At 41.3% G+C, this 27,962-nt stretch overlaps 1 protein-coding gene across 1 annotated transcript in view; it reads left to right on the top strand.

Moving 5' to 3' along the window:
* Positions 1-26,419, top strand: part of OSTN (osteocrin) — a 64,046-nt gene extending 37,627 nt beyond the window's left edge. The window contains exon 3 of the mRNA XM_078666685.1: positions 26,335-26,419. Coding sequence (XP_078522811.1) covers positions 26,335-26,419 — 85 coding nt within the window. The remainder of the gene's footprint in view (positions 1-26,334) is intronic.
* Positions 26,420-27,962: the final 1,543 nt, after the last annotated feature.

The following is a 27,962-nucleotide window of genomic DNA, read 5'->3' as shown; positions in this document are numbered from 1 at the left end:
GGTCCTGGAGGTTATCAGCACAACACCAAATTGGATATTAGAGGGACATCGGAAAATAGAGGTGCTGTCTACAAGATCCGCTGTGGAACATTTTTCTTTGGAGTTAAGCGGCACAAGCGAGGTGTAGTGATCCGTAGAAGTGAAGAGGCTCTTTTTACCCGTGTCACTGGAGTGAAACCGACAGGCTCGCTCCTGTAAAGCTCCACTGCTGAGTGCTTTACTCACCCTTGGTCTTCATCGGATTGGTGTGAAGTGCTGCACAGCGCAGGAGTGCCGTATCTGCGCTGGGTCTGTGTGTACTTGCGAAACGTACACTACAGGAATGATGCAGTACTGGGCACTATGTGCAAGGTGAGTGCATGTGCTGGGTGTATGTGTGCCTATGCGTGGTACAATACTGGAATAAATAGGGGAGAGCAGTTGGCCTAACGGCTAGGGCGGTCGACCTCGATTCTGGGGAACTGGGTTTGAGTCTCGGCAACAACGCTGGACATCCTGTGATTCTGGGCACATCACTTAATCTCCCCATGCCTAACAAAACGAGCATTGGCATAGCCAATAGGTCTCGCCTTTGGGATGTTATAAGTTGTTAGTAAAAAAAAAATGCTCCCCAAAGGCTTCGTGCAAAACGTGTTGAATTAACCGTTTGGAGATGCTTGCACTTGAGCTGCTATGGCAACAAATGCCAAAAGAATGTGTTTAGAAATGCCAAACACACCAGTAAACAACACGACATATCATTGTGTACGGAATGACATCCGCTGGAACGGCGGCAGCCATATTAGTAAACAGCCACACATGTTCTGACTGCATGCAAGATTTAGCAAAGGATAAAAAAAAAAACGCGTAAAGTGCAGCTCCTTGAGGAGCTGGCAGAGCCAGGAAGAGACAATATAAAGTGTGATAGCAGCAGCGGCAAGAGGCTGAGGAGCGGCTCCCACCCCCTGTGTGTGCGTGGAGAGAGATCAGCCTGCAGAGCCAGTGGTGGAAGTGGGGGGAAAAAAGTAGGGGAGCTGTGGGCGGAGACTCCTGCAATTTGGAACAGAAAAGTTTCAGAAAAAGGGCATTTCCCGCAAGAGTGTTTTTGTTTTTTGGATCCTTTTCACAGGGAAGCAACTAAATGAAAGAAGGAAAGAGAGGTTGTGAACCGTTTGCCAGCACAGAAAAGAAGAGGATATTGTTTGTGTCTTCTCTAGGCAGTAAGGAAGAGACAGAGTCCTTTTCCTTCTCTGTCCGTCCCCGAAAGCCAGCCGAGCCTTATCTGAAAGCGTTCGCTATTTCTGCCGTCCTGGGACACAGTTTTGAAATGAGAAAGTAGGGGAACACAATTTTTTTAATAAAAGAAGTAGGGGCACGCCGTGCCCTTCCGATCTTGCCCACTTCGACCACTGTGCAGAGCGGCTTCTTTGGCAAGGCTGCAAGAGCAGGCCACGGCGGAGACAGAGGCCTGGAGGGAGCAGCGCCCTGCCAGGCACAGAGCCTGCACACAGGCCGGCAGAGGCCATTCGCAGGCCCAACCCATCCCAATGACCCAGCACATGAACAGGCAAGCAACCTCTGCACAAAGCCCCCGAGAAAGAGGCCACGGTCCAGGCTTTAGGATAAAGAGCGAGGCGGTGCCGCCCCCTGTGCCCCGAGGGCATGGAGTGCTTCACCAGCCCGAGGAAGGGCCAGGGGCTGCGGGCTCTGCAGCAGTCCAGGGTCGGGGAGCTGGTCTTCGCCTGCCAGGCCTACACCTATATGCTGAAGGACAACGAGAGGGGAAACCACTGCGACTACTGCTCCCCCGGGGGAGGGGCGTGCGCCATGTGTCTGCTGGCCCCCTCCCCGTGGCAGCACCCGACTGCAGCCGCAGACAGCATGGCCCTGCTTGACGGCGTCAGCAGCAAGCGCTGTATCCGGGTGCAGAGCTTCCACGCCGCAGGAGACAAACTCCTCCCACCACAGGCAGGCAGCTTCTGCGGAAGGAGCTCCTCTCCTGCACATGCAGCCCTGCACAATGAGTAACTGCACACACCTGAGGCGAGCACCCCTGACCCCTGTACTTGTACTGAGCCCTCTTGCTCGAAAGGAGGGCAGCTGGCAACAAGTTCTGGTGCCCCGTGAGTGCTGTTAAATATAAAAAAAAATAATAATAAACAGAGCAGGGTGATCCTAAATTGTGCGCCGCGCTCCAAATTAAAGTGAAGCAGCACTGTAAAAAAAAGCCCAAGCCAGCGAATGGTGCGCGCAAGTGCGAGCAACAGGCCATGTGTTTTTAATTATCGCGCACGCGTCTGGACTTGATAATTTAAAACACATGACACCCCTGAGATGCGGGAGCTGCTGGTGTGTGCGCGCGGTTGCGAGCAGCAGCATATGTTTTCAATTATCGCGCCCGCGTCTGGGAACGATAATTGGAAACATATGCTGCTGCTGTGCGTAACCGCAAGCATTAGGCCGTGGGCGGGAACTTGGGTGTGACAAAAAAAGGCTTTGGCCAATTGCGTGCTGTCTTTCTTAAAAAGACGCATGCAAAGGCCATTAGCCTGGGGCAAAAGTACAAGCACACACGCAAGCGTGTGTGAGTGTCTGGTGCGATTTCTGGAAGCCCTTACATAAAGTCTCGCAGGACAGCGCATGCGCCCTGCACTAGGCTCGACCTAAAAATGAATGTGTCCTCATGTAACGCAACTGGTGCTATGTAAAGTCAAGTCAAGTCAAGTCAGAATTTATATAGCGCACTACATACCCATAGGGTCTCAAGGCACTTGAGGAAGGGGGGGAGGTTTACTTATTGAATATCCAGGTTTTAAGTTGTTTTCTGAAGGCTAGGTGGTTTTGAGTAAGGCGGAGGTGGATGGGAAGGGAATTCCAGGTTTTGGCCGCTAAGTAGGAGAAGGATCTTCCCCCCATGGTGGCTTTGTGGATGCGCGGAACAGCGGCGAGGGCTTGGTTGGACGAACGCAGCTGGCGGGTGGGGGTGTAGAAGGAAAGGCGCGTGTTGAGACAATCAGGTCCAAGTTCGTATAGGGCTTTGTGTGCGTGGGTGAGGAGACGGAACGTTATTCTCTTGTTGACGGGGAGCCAGTGAAGGTCTTTCAGGTGGACGGAAATGTGGTCTGTGCGGGGGATGTCTAGTATGAGTCTGGCTGAAGCATTTTGGATGCGTTGGAGTTGTTTCTGCAGTTTTGCGGTGGAACCGGCGTAAAGGGTGTTTCCGTAGTCCAGACGGCTTGTAACCAGTGCGTGGGTGACCGTTTTTCTTGTTTCGGTGGGGATCCAGCGAAATGTTTTTTTGAGCATGCGTAGGATGTTGAAGCATGAAGATGAGACGGCGTTGACTTGTCTGGTCATCGAGAGTGAGGAGTCCAGGATGATGCCCAGGTTCCGTGCGTGGTCCGTCGGTATGGGGGCTTTTCCTAGGGCCGTTGGCCACCAAGAGTCGTCCCAGGCGGAAGGGGATGAACCTAAGATGAGGACTTCCGTTTTGTCCGAGTTCAGTTTCAGACGGCTGTGCTTCATCCACTCGGCTACTTCTTTCATCCCTTCATGTAGTTTGGTTTTGGCGGTGGTTGGGTCTTTGGTGAGTGAGAGGATCAGCTGAGTGTCATCAGCGTAGGAGATGATGTTGAGGTTGTGTTGACGTGCGATGGTTGCGAGGGGGCTCATGTAGACGTTGAAGAGGGTGGGGCTGAGTGATGATCCTTGCGGGACGCCGCAGATGACTTCGGTGGCCTCTGACTTAATAGGGGGGAGGCGGACTCTCTGAGTTCTTCCAGCGAGGAACGAAATGATCCAGTCCATTGCTTTTCCTTGAATTCCGATGTTTCTGAGTCGTTGTATCAGGGTGCCATGGCAGACTGTGTCGAAGGCTGCGGAGAGGTCAAGGAGGATGAGGGCGACTGTGTCTCCGTTGTCCAGTAGTGTTCGAATGTCGTCTGTTGCTGCGATGAGGGCGGTCTCGGTGCTGTGTTTGGCTCGGAAGCCAGACTGTGAGGAATCGAGTGATTTGTTGGTTTCGAGGAAGGCGGCGAGCTGATTGTTGATGGCTTTCTCAATGACTTTGGCAGGGAATGGGAGGAGCGAGATGGGGCGGTAGTTTTTGAGTTCGGGGGGTCAGCTGTGGGGTTTTTCAGAAGGGCGCTGAGTTCGGCGTGTTTCCAGCTTTCTGGGAATGTGGCGGAGCTAAGGGAGCAGTTGATGACATCTCGGAGATGGGGTGCGATAATGGAGTCTGCTTTGTTGAAGATGTGATGGGGGCATGGGTCTGTAGGGGATCCTGAGTGGATGGAGTTCATCAGGCGAATGGTGTCTTCTGTGGTGAGTGGGTTCCAGTCAAAAAGGTTATTCGGAGGAGGTACAGGTTTGGAGGTGAGTGGGGTGGGTTGGTTTACGGGTTGGTTGTCAAAGCTGTTATGAATGTCGGCGATTTTGTCATGGAAGAATGAGGCGAGGGAGTTGCAGAGGACTTGAGAGGGGGTGATGTCATTAGAGCTGGTGGTGGGGTTGGTGAATTCTTTGATGATGTTGAAAAGTTTCTTGCTGTTGTGGGCGTTGTTGTCTAGTCGGTCTTTGAGTGCTGATTTCTTGGCTGTCCGGATTAGTTGGTGGTGTTTGCGGGTGGCGTTTTTGAATGCGCATGGGTGATAGTGTTTGGGTCTGTTTTCCAAGTTTTCTCAAGGGAACGACAGAGCTTCTTGGATTTCTTAAGGTCATCGTTGAACCAGGGGGCGTTCTTGCTTCCTTGCTTGATTTGATGTTTTTTCAAGGGTGCTAGTTTGTCGGCGGTTTGGGTTAACCATTGTGTGAGGTTGATGGCGGCTTGGTTAGGGTTCGTTGAATAGGCCGGGGGTTTTTGAAGAAGCGATGTTGAGATCTGGTCCGTGGTGATTTTGTTCCAGTTTCTTCGCAGAGTTGGTTGAGGGTGGTTGTGGATTGAGGTCTTATTGTAAATAAAGTGGATGCAACTGTGGTCCGTCCAGTGGAGGGGTGTGGTGTGAGTGAAGGAGATATGCTTGTAAAGCGCTCTGATACCCAATACCTTTGGGTCAAGTTCATGCTATATAAAACTCTGTTAAATAAAAAAATTAAAAATGTACAGTACGTGCATGTTAAATGCATGTGCTTGGATGTGTGCATGCGAGTGGTACAATACATGAAAGATTTAGTACTGTGCATTGTGTGCATGTTAAATGTATGTGCTGAGTGTATGTGAGCCTGTGAATTGGACAATGCAGTGATAATGCAGTACTGTGCAGTGTGAGCATGTAGCCGCTGCAGGTAAGAGCGTGGGCGGTGGGGCCGGCTGGGGGGATTTTGAGAGACGACCACAAGGGAAAGTTAAATAAATAATTTATTTTCCCTTGTGTTCGTCTCTCGAAATCCCCCCCAGCCGGCCCCACCGCCCCACTGCTCGTACCTGCAGCGGCCGCGACTGTGTGCATGTAAATGCATGTGCTGGGTGTATGTGTACCTGGAAGTAGTACAATCAATAAAGAATAGACAGTGTTGTGCAGTGCGTGTATGTTAAATGCATGTGCTGAGTGTATGTGTACTCATGAAGGGTACAATTCATGGAGGACTCTGTGTTCCATGTTTGAAGACCCAGGGCTATGTGGTGAAACATGACGAGAGGAGGTTGGGGGACCCCCACAGACAGGTTTGTGTATTGCTGCATTCTTGAAGGCTGGGTGGGACACACTGGGGAGGGAAAACCGGGCTTCCCTACTTCAAAGGGTGCTCTTTGATTCAAAGATTTCACGAGGAAGGGGCCTGGGCATATCTCACTGATGGATATTACTCACCTGCGCTTAAACCCCCCCTCCCCCCCCATCCGAAGACATGTGGACACTGCCCTGTCCTCATGCTGCACCACTGCATTGTCTACACCCCGGTTGCCTCTGAGTTTTGGAGCATTTTGGAGACGGACTGAGTTTAGCAGCAAAGACTCCACCACCTTGCCTGACCTCAAGATGGCTGCCTCAGTTGGTCTACCCACGACGCCCTATTACTCATGGACAATTGATCTGGCCATTTACCCGATCTTGATTACAGCCCTCACTGACCCTTCATCCTGCTCTCCCTCCAGAGCATTTACTCATTGAACTTTCCCTTGACTGTGGAGACCTAGCTATCTGACTGACGCCGGTTGGAGCTACCTGTTAGCTGAAGAGGGGATGGGCTGTGGATTTACCCTCGGCCGTCACCGACCCAGCCAGACCTTGGACAGACCGTCCTTTGTCTCTCTGTCGTATCCCCTCCTACTCATTCACCCTACCCTTTTCCCCCTCTACGCTCCTTTCCTCTTGTCATCATAGCTTGTTAAATGATTTTCCATTGAGACCTAGCTATCTGACCGATGCCCAGTGGAGCTACCTGTTAGCTGAAGAGGAGATGGGCTGTGGATTCCCCCTGTGGCCGTCACCTACCCAGCCGGACCTGGGGCATACTTTCCCTTCGTCTCTCCGTCGTATCTATACCTTACCCCCTTTCCCTTCTTCACTCCATTTTAGTGTTTTTAATGGTATGTTTTTTGTAATTTGTAACTGATGTAATTTGGCACTTATGTGGAACTTTATGTAAAGCGCTCTAATACCTTTGGGTCTAGCAAGCGCTATATAAAACTCTTAAAATAAATAAATACATAAGATGGGGCTGATAAGAAAATAGTAAGAGCAGGGCTGAGGCCCTGGGCTAATATTTTGATACACATATCCCTGTGACTGACATCCAGGTATGAACTCTATTTTGGAGTCGCTTCTACTCTGACGGACTGCTTTGAAGAGGAAGAGAGGGCAAAAGAGGGGTCTTGTCAAAAGGAAACTGACCATCAGCATAAACTTCAGAGACTCAGACTTTAAATCACATTTGGCATCTGGAAATGGACTATAAGAAGAGGAGTTGAGACCCCAAAAATTGTCAACTATCAAGCTACCAGTCGGCTCTGCACAGAGAAGCTTTGCAGGACTTCTGCCGGTGACCAGGACTCGGGGCCAAGGCCTGCTAATCTCCCTACTGGGTGAGGGAACATCACCCAGGGAATCCAACACCACCTGCCCTGGAGCACCTGCCTGCTTGCCAGGACCAGTGTGAGAGTGCTGGAGGGAGCGAGGTCCATTGGGGAATCCTGTCGAGTGGAGCCTCCGAGTGAGGTGAGAGGAGATGGCTGCTGCACCAATTGGGTCTTTGCTTGTGTGCAAGACGAAGTTAGCAACCCTCTCATGCCAGAGGGGGGCCGTCGTGAAATGAACTGTGCATATCGCTGTGATCGTCAGGCCAGAGCCTCTGTGCAGTGAGGAACCTGCGAACCCGTATGCCAGAAGGAGCCACTGTAAAGTAAAGTGTGGCCATAACTGTGCCGATTGGGCCAGGGCCAATATGAATTGGCGCCTTGAGACCCTCACGGGTGAGTAACGTGCTCTACAAATGCTTTGATTGATTGATTGAGGAATCGCTGATTCCCTATGCCAGGAGGGGCCACCATGAGAAGATTCTCAACCAGTGTGGGCCGTGACCCTTGCGCAGTGAAGAGCCGGTTATCCCGTATGACAGGAGGGGCTGCCGTGCAAGCATCTGCTCCATCGATTGGGGTAGAACTTGTGTGCAGTAGAGATATGGAAACTGCGTATGCCAGAGGGGATCACGGGGACTAGGGAGAAGTGTGACCTGAACAGTATCAGGGAACAGCCTTTGTCCCTAAGCTTTTACCACAAAATGCAATTACAATGCAGTTTTTACATCGGAATTACTTTTACCACGCAAGGCTTTACCACACAACTCTTTACATCTCATATATGTCTGTATTGATGAGTTTGTGGTAAGTATTTTATATATTTTTAAGGGTAATTAAAAAAGGGTGTGAGGGGTCTCCCCCCAAAAAGTAAATATGTAATTGAGATAAACGTATTTTAAAAAAATATATATGTTTATTTTACAATAAAGTATTACGATTTATTGTATCATTTTTTTAACAGTAGGTGGCAGTGTTAGACTGTGATTGATATTTCTGTAACCGTAAGCGTGGTGAAAGTATGTGTGGTAGTGGATTGAATGGTAAACGTATTTCAGATGTGAGTGAATGTAAATGCGTGGTAGTGGTATGCATTTTAGAATCTGCGTTGTAAAAACATGCGTGGTAAAGGTACACACGGTAATGTCATACAAACACCAGTATTGAGGCCGAAAGAGTGAGGCTGCCGTGGGAAGCTATCCCGGGATGAGGGGTCAGCATCAGGAACTTTGCACTTCTTCCCTCCACGGTGGACGAGTCTTTACCTGCTAGGCGGAACTGCTAGGAATATCCAGTCTCTAAGGTTACTCAACAGCTTGTAGGAACTCTGGTATCTTCGAGCGTAGCTTGTCTGTACCACCTGAAGTGGACTCACCTGAAGTGAACTCACCTTAACCAGCCGCTGCTGCTCTAGCGTCCACAGCGGAGGGGACACTCAGGAATTCTGGTCACTCTGACCCTGCAGGTGTGGGTAAGACTGAATTTGGACCTGTCCTCCTTGGGGAATTTGCTTAGTAGACAGCGCTTCGGGGCTGGAACACTTTTCGGTTTCATACAGAGTCGTAGTAGGAGACTCCAACTACTAGTGGGCATACCCTGGATTTTGCCTATAGAGAATGTGGAATAACGACTATCGCTAGAGCTAGGAGGGAGTGGGACACAGGGACCTGTCTACGAAACACTAGAGTGCAAACCTCAGAGGAATTGTGTAGATGTTTATGAATATCGAATTTACATTTGTGGTGTTAGAAGTAAATTAAATACATCTCTGTTTTCATAAAAGGGAGTATTCGGCTGGACAATCGTCTCTTGTTGCTTCTCTGCATATTTTGAGTTGTGACCCTGTATTCATCCCATATATCTACCTCCCCTGAGGGAGCCTTGAACTGCTCAGACCATCATACCCCTCAGAGGGAAGTGCTGAAAGGGTACTTAGACCAGTTGTAAAGATCCATAGTAGGTCAGGCCCCGTGACATCTGGATTAAAACGCCTCCACCCCCACGGTTGGGCCCAGTAATCCCTGCTTGTCCAATGACTAAGCATGAGCGTAAAATCCGTTCCGCTCGCGGATTTTGCGGATTTTCGGCAAATTCGCAATCCGCGAACTCTCGCGAACTTGCCGAAAATTCGTAAAATCCGTGCGAAGCGGATTTTTTGCTTGGTCGCACTTGACAACTAGAATACGATACAATTTCGCGGGAGTAAACACTTGCGAACACGTAGATGCGGTGGGCAGCGACAATCTGGCAATTGCGAGATTGCAAAATTTGCAATTTCGCACAAGAAATCCACCAGCAGGCAGCATAAACCTTGAAAATTATGATTTTTATCAGAATCACTCCTCAGGTTGACATTTGCCTGCACTTTTTCTTTGCAAGGAGTCCATTTTGGGGGGGGGGATGGGAAGATGGAAGTGCCCCACAGTCTCCAACTTCCTGTTCCTGTCCAGCAGGCTCCTCCCAGTGCTTTCTTCATGTGCTGGTCACTTTGATTTGGATCTTGACCTGGAAGGATTACTTTTTGTGGATGCTGCTGGATATTTGGATTTTTGCAAAACTGAAAGCACTCAGCAGGTGCAAAAGTTCAATCTTATCATTAGTAACCATTCCCTGTAGTGCTTCCTGAGGGGCCCCTTCAGAGTTCATTTGCCTACTTGCAACTATTCTATGACCCTGCTCTGACCCTCACAGCAGGCTCAGAGAATAGCTACAAGTATACAACAAAGGTCCTGTTAAAAAAATTACACTGCAACAGAAAGCAATTACATACAAAACTGAAAGCACTCAGCAGGTGCAAAAGTTCAATCTTATCATTAGTATCCATTCCCTGTAGTGCTTCCTGAGGGGCCCCTCCAGAGTTCAGTTGACTACTTGCAACTATTCTATGACCCTGCTCTGACCCTCACAGCAGGCTCAGAGAATAGCTACAAGTAGGCCACAAAGGTCCTGTGAAAAAAAATTGCACTGCAACAGAAAGCAAATTACAGATAAGGAAGCAGGTGCCAGCCAGACTGGAAGTTTAAATTCAGTGACACATTAATCAACCCCAAATTAATTCATGTCAGTTGAAGCAGGGCAGGTGTGTTTGCTTTTTTCACCCCAATAATCTACAGTGATAAACCAACCAGAGGGTGGCAGTGCCAGACCTAGAAACAACATAGTCACGGCCGTTGTGAGCCGACAAGTAAGTTCGCAATTGCGAACTGGTACACAACCCTCGCAAACTGGCAGAAACCCTTGCGAACACAAAAAAAAAAATCCGCAAATTCGCGAGAGTTCGCGGATTTTGCGGATTGCGAATCCGTAAATACGCAAGTTCGCGAATTGCCAATTCGCAAAATCCGCCCATGCTTACCAATGACACTGTGAACTGGGTTCTGACAGCAATGTATCAGTGGTATCTCACTGTAATGTCTATCACAAACCATTGACCTGTTACCGACAACTAAGCTGAGGTGGTATCTGATTAACAAAGCTTGTGTTCTACAAGATATCAGGTGCAAGATATCAACCTAAAAAATGTTGCCTTTAATGGCCTGCAGCTTACTGGATATTTTGTTGATGTGATGAAGTCACTGAGTCCATAGTGCTTTCCCTGGGTGGTAGAATCTCTTGCGAATCCACGATCAGCAGGGGACATGTTATTTGTGGTGCGATCAATGCTTTGCTCAGAAAGGGAGGTGCTCTTTCTCTGTGGCCTGTAGAGCAGGTTGAATGTCATGGATTAGAGGCAGGTGTGGGGATGTGGAAGGGGAAGAGGTTTTTCAAAGTGAAATTTATGAGCTCTCTTGAATACCTTGCATTGCCCTCTGTTCTCCAGTCTCATCTGCAGCGGGGGCATCGGGAACAAGCCAGACACATTAATTGTCCATGTATCCACCATGGGGTATTATTTACCATCCAGGATGGATTTTTAAAAAGCGTAAGTGCATCAGTAACTTCATCCCAGGGTCAGCAATGGCAAACAAGCCAGATCATTAACAATGTCCCCTCCACCTACTTGCTGCAATGAAGGATTAAAAAAATTTAGCTGGCAGCTTCAGCAGCAACTCCATAGGCAGATCAAGCAACCTGTCCAAACCAATCAATCAATCAATCAATCAGAATTTATATAGCGCTGCTAATCACCCGATGGGGTATCCCGGCGCTTCACAACAGGCACCGTTGTGCAATACCAAAATGCTGCACACAGTAAACCAGCATCATCTAAGACAAGATCTTCAAATAAAGCCATGAGGGAGAGAACACAGAGGATAGTGAGGGAAGGCAGTAAATACAAATTCACACTCTAATATGGGGTCTATATAATGTCCATAGTACACATTCTACAATATACGTTTCGTGGCCAGAGTTGCGGGGATAGGGGTCTCACTGGTGAGTTGGGGTGACTCACAGCTGAGATGCTTTTTGAGGGAAGTTTTAAATGTGAGGTTAAGGTTCCAAGACCCTGCAGGAGTGCGACAGGAAGGTAGAAAGAGTGATAATCTGAGTCTGTACAAGGGGGCTGTGATCAGTAAGGAGATGCAGACTTGTAGAGCACATAGGCAATCAAGTGGCAGCAAAAGATTTCACACAAATATTAGGGCTAGAATCTGACGCAAGGTGGGCACGGTGGCATATGCACAATGGCATTTTGTAATATGTGAAGTAGCATACCAGTAGATCTCTTTTACCTACTCTTAGGTGTCTTTATGAATTATTTACACAACATCTAGGGACTGCTTCACAAAGGTAAACTTACACTTTTGTGTAAGTGTTCTACTTTTCGGTGTTCACAAAGGGAAATGTATATGTGAAGTCTAACTTTACAACTATTCGGTATTAACAAGGTTAAACTTAAAACAAGAGTCTAACTTTACCACTATTTGGTAATCACAAAGGTAAACTTAGACCAAGAGTCTAACTTTACTTCTTTTCAGTATTCAAAAAGGTAAACTTAGACCAAAAGTCTAACTTTACTACTTTTCAGTATTCACAAAGGTAAACTTAGACCAAGAGAATAACTTTACTACAAAGGTAAACTTAGGCCAGGAGTCTAACTTTACTATTTTCGGTATTCACAAAGGTAAACTTAGACCAAAAGTCTAACTTTACTACTTTTCAGTATTCACAAAGGTAAACTTAGACCAAGTCTAACTTTACTTCTTTTCGGTATTCACAAAATAGACCAAAAATCTAACTTTACTACTTTTCAGTATTCACAAAGGTAAACTTAGAGCAAAAGTCTTTCTTTACTTCTTTTCAGTATTCACAAAGGTAAACTTAGACCAAAGGTCTAACTTTACTTCTTTTCTGGGTTCACAAAGGTAAATTACTCTAAGTAAAGTTAGACTGTTGGTCCATGTTTACCTTTGTGATGACTGAAAAGAAGTAAAGAACAACATTTGGTCCAAGTTTACCTTTGTGAATACCCAAACGTACTAAAGTAAGACTTTTGGTCTAAGTTTACCTTTATGAATTGGTGTCACAGTAGAAGAGCAAGTCTAAGTTTACATTTGTAAATACTGAAAAGAACTAAAGTCAAACCTTTGGTCTAAATTTAGCTTTATGAATACTGAAAAGAAGTAAAGTCAAACCTTTGTTCTAAATTTAGCTTTGTGAATACTGAAAAGAAGTAAATTCAAACCTTTGGTCTAAATTTACCTTTGTGAATACTGAAAAGTAGTAAAGTTAGACTTCTGGTCCAAGTTTACCTTTGTGAATACCTAAAAGTAGTAAAGTTAGACTCCTGGTCTTAGTGTACCTTTGTGAATGCTAAAAAGTAGTAAAGTCAGACTTTTGGTCTAAGTTTACGTTTACGTATACCGAAAAATGGTAATGTTAGACTTTTGGTCTAAGTTTACCTTTGTGAATACCAAAAAGTAGTAAAGTCAGACTTTTGGTCTAAGTTTACGTTTGTGTATACTGAAAAGTAGTAAAGTCAGACTTTTGGTCTAAGTTTACGTTTGTGTACACTGAAAAGTAGTAAAGTCAGACTTTTGGTCTAAGTTTACCTTTGTGTATACTGAAAAATAGTAAAGTTACACTTTTGGTCTAAGTTTACACTTGTGAATACCATAAAATAGTAAAGTTACACTTTTGGTCAAGTTCACCTTTGTGAATACCATAAAATAGTAAAGTCAGACTTTTGGTCTACCTTTACCTTCATGAATTGGTGTCATAGTAGAAGAGCAAGTCCAAGTTTACGTTTGTAAATACTGAAAAGAACTAAAGTCAAACCTTTGATCTAAAATTAGCTTTGTGAATACTGAAAAGAAGTAAAGTCAAACCTTTGGTCTAAACTTACCTTTGTGAATACTGAAAAGCAGCAAAGTTAGACTTCTGGTCTAAGTTTACCTTTGTGAATGCTAAAAAGTAGTAAAGTCAGACTTTTGGTCTAAGTTTATGTGTATGTATAACAAAAAGTAGTAATGTTAGACTTTTGGTCTAAGTTTACCTTTGTGAATACCAAAAAGTAGTAAAGTCAGATTTTTGGTCTTAGTTTACCTTTGTGTATACTGAAAAGTAGTAAAGTTACACTTTTGGTCTAAGTTTACCTTAATGAATACCATAAAATAGTAGGGGCCGATTCACAGAACTAACTTAAGACAAAATACTAAACTTACTACATTTGGTATTCACAGAAGTTAGGATTTTGTCTTAAGTTTGTCTTAAGACAGACTTAAGACAGACTTAAGTTAGGAATTTGTCTTAAGTCTGTCTTACCTCTGTCTTAAGACAAACTTAAGACAAAATCCTAACTTCTGTGAATACCAAAAGTAGTAAGTTTAGGATTTTGTCTTAAGTTAGTTCTGTGAATCGGGCCCGTAAAGTCAGACTTTTGGTCTAAGTTTACCTTTATGAATTGGTGTCATAGTAGAAGAGCAGGTCTAAGTTTACGTTTGTAAATACTGAAAAGAACTTTGGTCTAAGTTTAGCTTTGTGAATACTGAAAAGAAGTAAAGTCAAACCTTTGGTCTAAATTTAGCTTTGTGAATACTGAAAAGAAGTAAAGTCAAACCTTTGGTCTAAATTTACCTTTGTGAATAGTGAAAAGCAGTAAAGTTTGACTTCTGGTCCAAGTTTACCTTTGTGAATACCTAAAAGAAGTAAAGTTAGACTTCTGGTCCAAGTTTACCTTTGTGAATGCTAAAACATAGTAAAGTCAGACTTTTGGTCTAAGTTTACGTTTATGTATACCGAAAAGTAGTAATGTTAGACTTTTGGTCTAAGTTTACCTTTGTTAATACCGAAAAGTAGTAAAGTCAGACTTTTGGTCTAAGTTTACGTTTGTGTATAACGAAAAGTAGTAAAGTCAGACTTTTGGTCTAAGTTTACGTTTGTGTACACTGAAAAGTGGTAAAGTCAGACTTTAGGTCTAAGTTTACCTTTGTGTATACTGAAAAGTAGTAAAGTTACACTTTTGGTCTACGTTTACATTTGTGAATACCATAAAATAGTAAAGTTACACTTTTGGTCAAGTTTACCTTTGTGAATACCATAAAATAGTAAAGTCAGACTTTTGGTCTACGTTTACCTTCATGAATTGGTGTCATAGTAGAAGAGCAAGTCCAAGTTTACGTTTGTAAATACTGAAAAGAACTAAAGTCAAACCTTTGATCTAAAATTAGCTTTGTGAATACTGAAAAGAAGTAAAGTCAAACCTTTGGTTTAAACTTTCCTTTGTGAATACTGAAAAGCAGCAAAGTTAGACTTCTGGTCCAACTTTACCTTTGTGAATACCTAAAAGAAGTAAAGTTAGACTTCTGGTCTAAGTTTACCTTTGTGAATGCTAAAAAGTAGTAAAGTCAGACTTTTGGTCTAAGTTTATGTGTATGTATAACAAAAAGTACTAATGTTAGACTTTTGGTCTAAGTTTACCTTTGTGAATACCGAAAAGTAGTAAAGTCAGATTTTTGGTCTAAGTTTGCGTTTGTGTATAACGAAAAGTAGTAAAGTCAGACTTTTGGTCTAAGTTTACGTTTGTGTATACCGAAAAGTAGTAAAGTCAGACTGTTGGTCTAAGTTTACATTTGTGTATACTGAAAAGTAGTAAAGTAAGACTTTTGGTATAAGTTTACGTTTGTGTATAATGAAAAGTAGTAAAGTTAGACTTTTGGTCTAAGTTTACGTTTATGTACACTGAAAAGTGGTAAAGTCAGACTTTAGGTCTAAGTTTACCTTTGTGTATACTGAAAAGTAGTAAAGTTACACTTTTGGTCTAAGTTTACCTTTATGAATACCATAAAATAGTGAAGTCAGACTTTTGGTCTAAGTTTACCTTAATGAATTGGTGTCATAGTAGAAGAGCAAGTCTAAGTTTACATTTGTAAATACTGAAAAGAACTTTGGGCTAAGTTTAGCTTTGTGAATACTGAAGAGAAGTATAGTCAAATCTTTGGTCTAAATTTAGCTTTGTGAATACTGAAAAGAAGTAAAGTCAAACCTTTGGTCTAAATTTACCTTTGTGAATACCGAAAGGTAGTAAAGTCAGATTTTTGGTCTAAGTTTGCGCTTGTGTATAACGAAAAGTAGTAAAGTCAGACTTTTGGTCTAAGTTTACGTTTGTGTATAATGAAAAGTAGTAAAGTCAGACTGTTGGTCTAAGTTTACATTTGTGTATACTGAAAAGTAGTGAAGTCAGACTTTTGGTCTAAGTTTACGTTTGTTTATACTGAAAAGTGTGTATAATGAAAAGTAGTAAAGTTAGACTTTTGGTCTAAGTTTACGTTTATGTACACTGAAAAGTGATAAAGTCAGACTTTAGGTCTAAGTTTACATTTGTGTATACTGAAAAGTAGTAAAGTTACACTTTTGGTCTAAGTTTACCTTTATGAATACCATAAAATAGTGAAGTCAGACTTTTGGTCGAAGTTTACCTTTATGAATTGGTGTCATAGTAGAAGAGCAAGTCTAAGTTTACATTTGTAAATACTGAAAAGAACTTTGGTCTAAGTTTAGCTTTGTGAATACTGAAGAGAAGTATAGTCAAATCCTTGGTCTAAATTTAGCTTTGTGAATACTGAAAAGAAGTAAAGTCAAACCTTTGGTCTAAATTTACCTTTGTGAATACCGAAAGGTAGTAAAGTCAGATTTTTGGTCTAAGTTTGCGCTTGTGTATAACGAAAAGTAGTAAAGTCAGACTTTTGGTCTAAGTTTACGTTTGTGTATAACGAAAAGTAGTAAAGTCAGACTGTTGGTCTAAGTTTACATTTGTGTATACTGAAAAGTAGTAAAGTCAGACTTTTGGTCTAAGTTTACGTTTGTTTATACTGAAAAGTAGTAAAGTCAGACTTTTGGTCTAAGTTTACGTTTGTGTACACTGAAAAGTGGTAAAGTCAGACTTTAGGTCTTAGTTTACCTTTGTGTTTACTGAAAAGTAGTAAAGTTACACTTTTGGTCTAAGTTTACCTTTATGAATACCATAAAATAGTAAAGTCAGACTTTTGGTCTAAGTTTACCTTTATGAATTGGTGTCATAGTAGAAGAGCAGGTCTAAGTTTACGTTTGTAAATACTGAAAAGAACTTTGGTCTAAGTTTAGCTTTGTGAATACTGAAAAGAAGTAAAGTCAAACCTTTGGTCTAAATTTAGCTTTGTGAATACGGAAAAGAAGTAAAGTCAAACCTTTGCTCTAAATTTACCTTTGTGAATAGTGAAAAGCAGTAAAGTTTGACTTCTGGTCCAAGTTTACCTTTGTGAATACCTAAAAGAAGTAAAGTTAGACTTCTGGTCCAAGTTTACCTTTGTGAATGCTAAAACATAGTAAAGTCAGACTTTTGGTCTAAGTTTACGTTTATGTATACCGAAAAGTAGTAATGTTAGACTTTTGGTCTAAGTTTACCTTTGTTAATACCGAAAAGTAGTAAAGTCAGACTTTTGGTCTAAGTTTACGTTTGTGTATAACGAAAAGTAGTAAAGTCAGACTTTTGGTCTAAGTTTACGTTTGTGTACACTGAAAAGTGGTAAAGTCAGACTTTAGGTGTAAGTTTACCTTTGTGTATACTGAAAAGTAGTAAAGTTACACTTTTGGTCTAAGTTTACCTTTGTGAATACCATAAAATAGTAAAGTTACACTTTTGGTCTAAGTTTACCTTTCTGAATACCATAAAATAGTAAAGTCAGACTTTTGTTCTAAGTTTACCTTTATGAATTGGTGTCATAGTAGAAGAGCAAGTCTAAGTTTACGTTTGTAAATACTGAAAAGAACTTTGGTCTAAGTTTAGCTTTGTGAATACTGAAAAGAAGTAAAGTCAAACCTTTGGTCTAAATTTAGCTTTGTGAATACTGAAAAGAAGTAAAGTCAAACCTTTGGTCTAAATTTACCTTTGTAAATAGTGAAAAGCAGTAAAGTTTGACTTCTGGTCCAAGTTTACCTTTGTGAATACCTAAAAGAAGTAAAGTTAGACTTCTGGTCCAAGTTTACCTTTGTGAATGCTAAAACATAGTAAAAACAGACTTTTGGTCTAAGTTTACGTTTATGTATACCGAAAAGTAGTAATGTTAGACTTTTGGTCTAAGTTTACCTTTGTTAATACCGAAAAGTAGTAAAGTCAGACTTTTGGTCTAAGTTTACGTTTGTGTATAACGAAAAGTAGTAAAGTCAGACTTTTGGTCTAAGTTTACGTTTGTGTGCACTGAAAAGTGGTAAAGTCAGACTTTAGGTCTAAGTTTACCTTTGTGTATACTGAAAAGTAGTAAAGTTACACTTTTGGTCTAAGTTTACATTTGTGAATACCATAAAATAGTAAAGTTACACTTTTGGTCAAGTTTACCTTTGTGAATACCATAAAATAGTAAAGTCAGACTTTTGGTCTACGTTTACCTTCATGAATTGGTGTCATAGTAGAAGAGCAAGTCCAAGTTTACGTTTGTAAATACTGAAAAGAACTAAAGTCAAACCTTTGATCTAAAATTAGCTTTGTGAATACTGAAAAGAAGTAAAGTCAAACCTTTGGTCTAAACTTTCCTTTGTGAATACTGAAAAGCAGAAAAGTTATACTTCTGGTCCAAGTTTATCTTTGTGAATACCTAAAAGAAGTAAAGTTAGACTTCTGGTCTAAGTTTACCTTTGTGAATGCTAAAAAGTAGTAAAGTCAGACTTTTGGTCTAAGTTTATGTGTATGTATAACAAAAAGTACTAACGTTAGACTTTTGGTCTAAGTTTACCTTTGTGAATACCGAAAAGTAGTAAAGTCAGATTTTTGGTCTAAGTTTGTGTTTGTGTATAACGAAAAGTAGTAAAGTCAGACTTTTGGTCTAAGTTTACGTTTGTGTATACCGAAAAGTAGTAAAGTCAGACTGTTGGTCTAAGTTTACATTTGTGTATACTGAAAAGTAGTAAAGTAAGACTTTTGGTATAAGTTTACGTTTGTGTATAATGAAAAGTAGTAAAGTTAGACTTTTGGTCTAAGTTTACGTTTATGTACACTGAAAAGTGGTAAAGTCAGACTTTAGGTCTAAGTTTACCTTTGTGTATACTGAAAAGTAGTAAAGTTACACTTTTGGTCTAAGTTTACCTTTATGAATACCATAAAATAGTGAAGTCAGACTTTTGGTCTAAGTTTACCTTAATGAATTGGTGTCATAGTAGAAGAGCAAGTCTAAGTTTACATTTGTAAATACTGAAAAGAACTTTGGTCTAAGTTTAGCTTTGTGAATACTGAAGAGAAGTATAGTCAAATCTTTGGTCTAAATTTAGCTTTGTGAATACTGAAAAGAAGTAAAGTCAAACCTTTGGTCTAAATTTACCTTTGTGAATACCGAAAGGTAATAAAGTCAGATTTTTGGTCTAAGTTTGCGCTTGTGTATAACGAAAAGTAGTAAAGTCAGACTTTTGGTCTAAGTTTACGTTTGTGTATAATGAAAAGTAGTAAAGTCAGACTGTTGGTCTAAGTTTACATTTGTGTATACTGAAAAGTAGTGAAGTCAGACTTTTGGTCTAAGTTTACGTTTGTTTATACTGAAAAGTGTGTATAATGAAAAGTAGTAAAGTTAGACTTTGGTCTAAGTTTACGTTTATGTACACTGAAAAGTGGTAAAGTCAGACTTTAGGTCTAAGTTTACATTTGTGTATACTGAAAAGTAGTAAAGTTACACTTTTGGTCTAAGTTTACCTTTATGAATACCATAAAATAGTGAAGTCAGACTTTTGGTCGAAGTTCACCTTTATGAATTGGTGTCATAGTAGAAGAGCAAGTCTAAGTTTACATTTGTAAATACTGAAAAGAACTTTGGTCTAAGTTTAGCTTTGTGAATACTGAAGAGAAGTATAGTCAAATCTTTGGTCTAAATTTACCTTTGTGAATACCGAAAGGTAGTAAAGTCAAATTTTTGGTCTAAGTTTGCGCTTGTGTATAACGAAAAGTAGTAAAGTCAGACTTTTGGTCTAAGTTTACGTTTGTGTATAACGAAAAGTAGTAAAGTCAGACTGTTGGTCTAAGTTTACATTTGTGTATACTGAAAAGTAGTAAAGTCAGACTTTTGGTCTAAGTTTATGTTTGTTTATACTGAAAAGTAGTAAAGTCAGACTTTTGGTCTAAGTTTACGTTTGTGTACACTGAAAAGTGGTAAAGTCAGACTTTAGGTCTTAGTATACCTTTGTGTTTACTGAAAAGTAGTAAAGTTACACTTTTGGTCTAAGTTTACCTTTATGAATACCATAAAATAGTAAAGTCAGACTTTTGGTCTAAGTTTACCTTTATGAATTGGTGTCATAGTAGAAGAGCAGGTCTAAGTTTACGTTTGTAAATACTGAAAAGAACTTTGGTCTAAGTTTAGCTTTGTGAATACTGAAAAGAAGTAAAGTCAAACCTTTGGTCTAAATTTAGCTTTGTGAATACGGAAAAGAAGTAAAGTCAAACCTTTGCTCTAAATTTACCTTTGTGAATAGTGAAAAGCAGTAAAGTTTGACTTCTGGTCCAAGTTTACCTTTGTGAATACCTAAAAGAAGTAAAGTTAGACTTCTGGTCCAAGTTTACCTTTGTGAATGCTAAAACATAGTAAAGTCAGACTTTTGGTCTAAGTTTACGTTTATGTATACCGAAAAGTAGCAATGTTAGACTTTTGGTCTAAGTTTACCTTTGTTAATACCGAAAAGTAGTAAAGTCAGACTTTTGGTCTAAGTTTACGTTTGTGTATAACGAAAAGTAGTAAAGTCAGACTTTAGGTCTAAGTTTACCTTTGTGTATACTGAAAAGTAGTAAAGTTACACTTTTGGTCTAAGTTTACCTTTATGAATACCATAAAATAGTGAAGTCAGACTTTTGGTCTAAGTTTACCTTAATGAATTGGTGTCATAGTAGAAGAGCAAGTCTAAGTTTACATTTGTAAATACTGAAAAGAACTTTGGTCTAAGTTTAGCTTTGTGAATACTGAAGAGAAGTATAGTCAAATCTTTGGTCTAAATTTAGCTTTGTGAATACTGAAAAGAAGTAAAGTCAAACCTTTGGTCTAAATTTACCTTTGTGAATACCGAAAGGTAGTAAAGTCAGATTTTTGGTCTAAGTTTGCGCTTGTGTATAACGAAAAGTAGTAAAGTCAGACTTTTGGTCTAAGTTTACGTTTGTGTATAATGAAAAGTAGTAAAGTCAGACTGTTGGTCTAAGTTTACATTTGTGTATACTGAAAAGTAGTGAAGTCAGACTTTTGGTCTAAGTTTACGTTTGTTTATACTGAAAAGTGTGTATAATGAAAAGTAGTAAAGTTAGACTTTGGTCTAAGTTTACGTTTATGTACACTGAAAAGTGGTAAAGTCAGACTTTAGGTCTAAGTTTACATTTGTGTATACTGAAAAGTAGTAAAGTTACACTTTTGGTCTAAGTTTACCTTGATGAATACCATAAAATAGTGAAGTCAGACTTTTGGTCGAAGTTTACCTTTATGAATTGGTGTCATAGTAGAAGAGCAAGTCTAAGTTTACATTTGTAAATACTGAAAAGAACTTTGGTCTAAGTTTAGCTTTGTGAATACTGAAGAGAAGTATAGTCAAATCTTTGGTCTAAATTTAGCTTTGTGAATACTGAAAAGAAGTAAAGTCAAACCTTTGGTCTAAATTTACCTTTGTGAATACCGAAAGGTAGTAAAGTCAGATTTTTGGTCTAAGTTTGCGCTTGTGTATAACGAAAAGTAGTAAAGTCAGACTTTTGGTCTAAGTTTACGTTTGTGTATAACGAAAAGTAGTAAAGTCAGACTGTTGGTCTAAGTTTACATTTGTGTATACTGAAAAGTAGTAAAGTCAGACTTTTGGTCTAAGTTTACGTTTGTTTATACTGAAAAGTAGTAAAGTCAGACTTTTGGTCTAAGTTTACGTTTGTGTACACTGAAAAGTGGTAAAGTCAGACTTTAGGTCTTAGTTTACCTTTGTGTTTACTGAAAAGTAGTAAAGTTACACTTTTGGTCTAAGTTTACCTTTATGAATACCATAAAATAGTAAAGTCAGACTTTTGGTCTAAGTTTACCTTTATGAATTGGTGTCATAGTAGAAGAGCAGGTCTAAGTTTACGTTTGTAAATACTGAAAAGAACTTTGGTCTAAGTTTAGCTTTGTGAATACTGAAAAGAAGTAAAGTCAAACCTTTGGTCTAAATTTAGCTTTGTGAATACGGAAAAGAAGTAAAGTCAAACCTTTGGTCTAAATTTACCTTTGTGAATAGTGAAAAGCAGTAAAGTTTGACTTCTGGTCCAAGTTTACCTTTGTGAATACCTAAAAGAAGTAAAGTTAGACTTCTGGTCCAAGTTTACCTTTGTGAATGCTAAAACATAGTAAAGTCAGACTTTTGGTCTAAGTTTACGTTTATGTATACCGAAAAGTAGTAATGTTAGACTTTTGGTCTAAGTTTACCTTTGTTAATACCGAAAAGTAGTAAAGTCAGACTTTTGGTCTAAGTTTACGTTTGTGTATAACGAAAAGTAGTAAAGTCAGACTTTTGGTCTAAGTTTACGTTTGTGTACACTGAAAAGTGGTAAAGTCAGACTTTAGGTCTAAGTTTACCTTTGTGTATACTGAAAAGTAGTAAAGTTACACTTTTGGTCTAAGTTTACCTTTGTGAATACCATAAAATAGTAAAGTTACACTTTTGGTCTAAGTTTACCTTTCTGAATACCATAAAATAGTAAAGTCAGACTTTTGTTCTAAGTTTACCTTTATGAATTGGTGTCATAGTAGAAGAGCAAGTGTAAGTTTACGTTTGTAAATACTGAAAAGAACTTTGGTCTAAGTTTAGCTTTGTGAATACTGAAAAGAAGTAAAGTCAAACCTTTGGTCTAAATTTTGCTTTGTGAATACTGAAAAGAAGTAAAGTCAAACCTTTGGTCTAAATGTACCTTTGTGAATACTGAAAAGCAGTAAAGTTTGACTTCTGGTCCAAGTTTACCTTTGTGAATACCTAAAAGAAGTAAAGTTAGACTTCTGGTCTAAGTTTACCTTTGTGAATGCTAAAAAGTAGTATTGTCAGACTTTTGGTCTAAGTTTACGTTTATGTATACCGAAAAGTAGTAATGTTAGCCTTTTGGTCTAAGTTTACCTTTGTGAATACCGAAAAGTAGTAAAGTCAGACTTTTGGTCTAAGTTTACGTTTGTGTATAACGAAAAGTAATAAAGTCAGACTTTTGGTCTAAGTTTACCTTTGTGTATACTGAAAAGTAGTAAAGTTAGACTTTTGGTCTAAGTTTACTTTGTAAATAGCATAAAATAGTGAAGTTACACTTTAGGTCTAAGTTTACCTTTGTGAATATGGAAAAGTAGTAAAGTTATATAAACGTGTACGTTTACCTTTGTGAATCGGGCCCCTAGAATGGACATTTTTATAAACAATGACCACAAATACGATGAAGTGCAGACTTTTACTAAGCACCTGGACTTTCCAGAGCGATTCACAGATGCATTCAAGAGTATGCAAAAGATTAATTCTGTAGTACTACTTCCGGTATTCGTAAATGCTTTTCTAAATCGCCCACAAGATGAGCATGTCCTGGGCGCCACTGCTGGCAGGGAGTCAACACACCCGCCTTTGAAAGGGGAAGTGAATTTGTGTCATAGTAAAAGAGCAAGCTTGCAGGTTGCAAAGCTAATTACTGTACATTTTTAAGACATCTTACAAAAATGATATTGTTTTTCTTAATTCTTTAAATATAGCTGAGATATTTTAGAATGTTACAAATTATTACTTCATATTTACATTCCGAATAATCTCATAAGTATCACATTTTCAAAAACAAGTGATTTGGTTTATCATTGATAAATGTATTTTAGGATCACAGATTTAGTACCTTCGTGAATCCATTTTTTTTTAGCAATCTGGTGATCTCTTTCGCAATGTTTTCAGCCTGGTATATGCACAAGCCATGCAGCGTAAACTGTACTAGGAAAACAAATACCACAAACCCTTGTTGCAATACCCAGTGCCTGGGTGTCTGCTCACCCTCTAGCCAATGGGCTCCTCTCTTCTGTGACCAGCTTATTTCCCACAGAAAGATCCAGAATGGCTTTCTCCATTAGTCTTGGGCATCACGGCTGGGGTCCAAGCAGGGTCAGACTAACTCTACATTAAGCATGGGCGGATTTTGCGGATCCACGATTCGCGGATTTGCGTATTCACGGATCGTGGATCCGCAAAATCCGCGGATTTTGCGGATTTGCGTATCGGCGGATTTGGGGCGGGGCTTCCATGCGAGTGCACATGCATCTTGTGTGTATTAAAGGTCAGAGACCGATCAGAGCAGCAGATGAAGATACAGAAGCTCCTGGCCACAGGAACAGCACGAGGATTGCGCTTGTGAAAGTCAAGGATGCAAAGGCCTCTGTCCAGCATCACAGCTGATTTTCGACGGTAGATTTGGGAAGAAGGCACACCTGCCTGGCCTGTTGTTACTATTTTACGATGGCGCCGGCAAGCTGCCAGCGCCATCCTAAACTAGTTACTAAATTAGCTTCAACAGGAAGCTCGAATAGATAAAATAAAGCAGATGCACGAGCAGCTGCTTTATTTTATCTATTAGTGCTTCCTGTTGAAGCTAATTTAGTAACTATTTTAGGATGGCGCTGGCAGCTTGCCGGCGCCATCGTAAAATAGTTACAACAGGCCAGCAAGGCTTGAACTTTTGCCCTCGGAATCCGCCGCTCGCGGATTTGCGAATTCGCGGTAAATTCGCGGGAGTTCGCGGATCGCGAATTTACCGAAAATTCGCAAAATCCGCGAGCGGAACGGATTTTGCGCTCATGCTTACTCTACATCCTGGGTAGGGCCTGACTGACTTTACATCACAGGCGGGTCTGAGTAGGGCCTGACTGACTCTACATCACTGGTAGGGTCTGACTGACTCTACATCACGGGTGGGGTCTTACTGACTCTACATCACGGGTGGGGTTTTACAGACTCTACATCACGGGTGGGGTCTGACTGACTCTACATTACGGGTGGGGTCTGACCAGGGCCTCACTAACTCTACATCTTGAGTAGGGTCTTACTGACTCTACATCCCAAGTGGGGTCCAAGCAGTGCCTGGCTGACTCCAGTATTGTTGTTGTGAAGAAGAACGCTCATGTGCTGCTGTGTATGGACCACAGCGCACCCCTAGACCCGCGCTCACTACTGTGGACATGCGCCTACTCAATGAGGTGCCATAGCGTCCTGCACATGGCCATGCTGGGTGCTTGTCTGGCGCGGTATCCCTCCTTGGCGCCCAAAATAATAAATCTGACAGGGAACTTTCTAGTTTTACCAGAAGGTGTTCCCTGTATTTCAACAGTCAGGACAGACCCTCAGGGGGGAGCTCGAAGGAAGGAGGAGGCTGAACTCAGTGCCAGTCGAACTCCCATCATAAGGTAGAGGGCCGGGTTTACAACCCCTCATCCACAAACATTCAACCAGAGGCAGGTCACAAGGTCACAGGAGAAAGCACCAGGAAACATCTGGTCTGCACATCACTTCCTCACTGGTTAGGCCTTGCCAGGCTCACAAAACCAAAAATATTTATCAATAAAAATGCATGCATACCATGGTACACAGAAGGGTTTGGGGTTTCCCCATTTCATCCATTGGTGTGTCCAGCTGTCAGTCCTATTTGTTTCCTCCAAACACAGCACAGAGAATAGGGCAGTGGGTCAACCCCCTGAGGCATTGGCTCCTGCACTGGGAGTGGCAGCTTTTTTCACATTTATACACCCTAATGAAGAGTGCACTTCTCTTCAGGCCGGACGAGCCGATACTTGACTCTGTCAGTAAACGCTTCTTAAACCTTTTCCATTTCTCGAGGCATTTTTTCTGTTTAATCTACATATTTAAGTTACATAAATTCAAGGGGCCTCATTCATGAGAAGTGACGCATCGCTGCGTGAAAGCAGCGATGCGTCACTTCTCAGTGCGCCCTCCTTGCTACATGATTGATGCGTCATTTACTGTATGACACATCATGTCGCAAGGAGTTACAGATACGTAAGTATTTCTGACATATCTGTATGGCGCAAAAGTGACGCATTGCTGGAGTGTGTCACAAAAGTGACGCAACTCCAGCAATGTGTCCTTTCACATGGGGCAAGCCCCATGTGAAAGGGCTTGCGTCAGTCTTACGCCTGCTGTGAGGCAGGCGTATGAAATTGACGCATTTGGGTCCTAGAAGTGGCGCAGTGAAATCGTATAGATTTCAATGTGTCACTTCTATGCCCCTTTCTTGTGTCAGAACGCCCCCCCTAATGTAGCGCAGGGGTTTACAATGTGACGCATCTACCTAGATGCGTCACTTTGTAAATATGGTGCAACAAGGCACATTTTTTACGCTGCTGGTGCGTCACAAAAAGTGACGCACCGGCGGTGTAAAAGTGACGCACGGCCTCATAAATGAGGCCCAAGAGGTCTATAACACTTTCACTTTGCGCCAATAAAAATAATATTTTACAATGTCATGCAATAAAAGGTTTTCTGTACCTGTTCCTAATTCACTGGACTGCTAGGAAACACTCATATTGCTCTATTCAAATTATATCAGATAACTATATTTTTAATTCCTTTTTGTATAGCAAACATTAACCTCCATGTTTAATCTGCATGTTTTCCCCCCGTGGTTTTATTTGTGTGGCACGTGCTTTCTCTATTTCCATAGTTCTATTTTGGTGATCTATGCTTGAAAAAGTAAAACAAAAATCAACTAATGCACATGCTTGCCCAGGCCGCACACACTGGCTTTGCCAAGGATTGTTGTAATCGCAACACCACCAACTGTCCACTACATAAATGCACTGAGTGAATTCTTTAGCATCAATAATTCTCCACCGATTGGCATCAGCAGAGTGCATACGTCACGCATGGCCTCTGCATTGGAACTTTCAAAAAGTTGTGTTAGTAACTACTGCTGTGTCTTGTCTTTGCAGGAAAGTTGTTGAACTTCCGAAGAGACGGTTTGGGATCCCCTTAGACAGGATCGGCGTGAATCGCCCGAGTGCCGCCCGGGGCTAGCGGGTCAGAACTGCCAGGTAAGAGGGGGGCAGCGGTGCTGAGAGGTGTCCCTTGTCTCTATGCGTGCGGTGCGTGTCAATAACTGGTGCATCTCTTACAGACTGTCAACTGGCCTATAGTACATGAAGCATCTTCACAATGAGTGTGTGCACAAGGCCTGCAGCTCTGTCTCATGGGGTCACAGCTCTTCCAGACTGTTCTATCGCACTGTTGGGCTCTGTTTTCCTGAGTCGCCTTCAAACTCCAGTTCTGCGGCTCTAGTACAGACTTGCTTATCTCACAAACACCAGTTCTGCGGCTCTAGTACAGATGTTCTTATATTACAAACACCATTTCTGCAGCTCTAGTACAGATGTTCTTATCTTACAAACACCATTTCTCCAGCTCTAGTACAGATTTTCTTATCTTACAAACTCCATTTCTGCAGCTCTAGTACAGATGTTCTTATCTTACAAACTCCATTTATGCAGCTCTAGTACAGATGTTCTTATCTTACAAACTGCAGTTCTGAACCTTGAGTACAGATGTTCTTAACTTACAAACTCCAGTTCTGCAGCTTGAGTACAGATGTCCTTAATTTACAAACTCCAGTTCTGCAGCTTAAGTACAGATGTTCTTATCCTACAAACACCATTTCTGCAGCTCTAGTACAGATGATCTTATCTTACAAACTCCATTTCTGCAGCTCTGGTACAGATGTTCTTATCTTACAAACACCATTTCTCCACCTCTAGTACAGATGTTCTTATCTTACATACACCATTTCTGCAGCTCTAGTACAGGTCTACATATCTTACAAACACAATTTCTGCAACTCTAGTACAGATGTTCTTATCTTACAAACTCCATTTCTGCAGCTCTGGTATAGTTGTTCTTATCCTACAAACACCATTTCTGCAGCTCTAGTACAGATGTTCTTATCTTACAAACTCGATTTCTGCAGCTCTAGTACAGATGTTCTTATCTTACAAACTCCATTTTTGCAGCTCTAGTACAGATGTTCTTATCTTACAAACTCCATTTCTGCAGCTCTAGTACAGGTGTACTTATCTTACAAACACAATTTCTGCAACTAAAGTACAGATGTTCTTATCTTACAAACTCTATTTCTGCAGCTCTGGTACAGATGTTCTTATCTTACAAACTCGATTTCTGCAGCTCTAGTACAGATGTTCTTATCTTATAAACACCATTTCTGCAACTCTAGTACAGATGTTCTTATCTTACACACGCCAGTTCTGCAGCTCTAGTACAGATATTCTTATCTTACAAACTGCAGTTCTGCACCTTGAGTACAGATGTTCTTAACTTACAAACGCCAGTTCTGCAGCTTGAGTACAGATGTCCTTAACTTACACACTCCAGTTCTGCAGCTTGAGTACAGATGTTCTTATCTTATAAACACCATTTCTGCAGCTCTAGTACAGATGTTCTTATCTTACAAACTCCATTTCTGCAGCTCTGGTACAGATGTTCTTATCTTACAAACACCATTTCTGCATCTCTAGTACAGATGTTCTTATCTTACATACACCATTTCTGC

The sequence above is a fragment of the Lissotriton helveticus genome, chromosome 11 (assembly GCF_964261635.1).
Source record: "Lissotriton helveticus chromosome 11, aLisHel1.1, whole genome shotgun sequence".
Lineage (NCBI taxonomy): Eukaryota > Metazoa > Chordata > Amphibia > Caudata > Salamandridae > Lissotriton > Lissotriton helveticus.
Note: the sequence above shows the minus strand (reverse complement) of the source record. Positions and strands in the feature narration are given on the sequence as shown.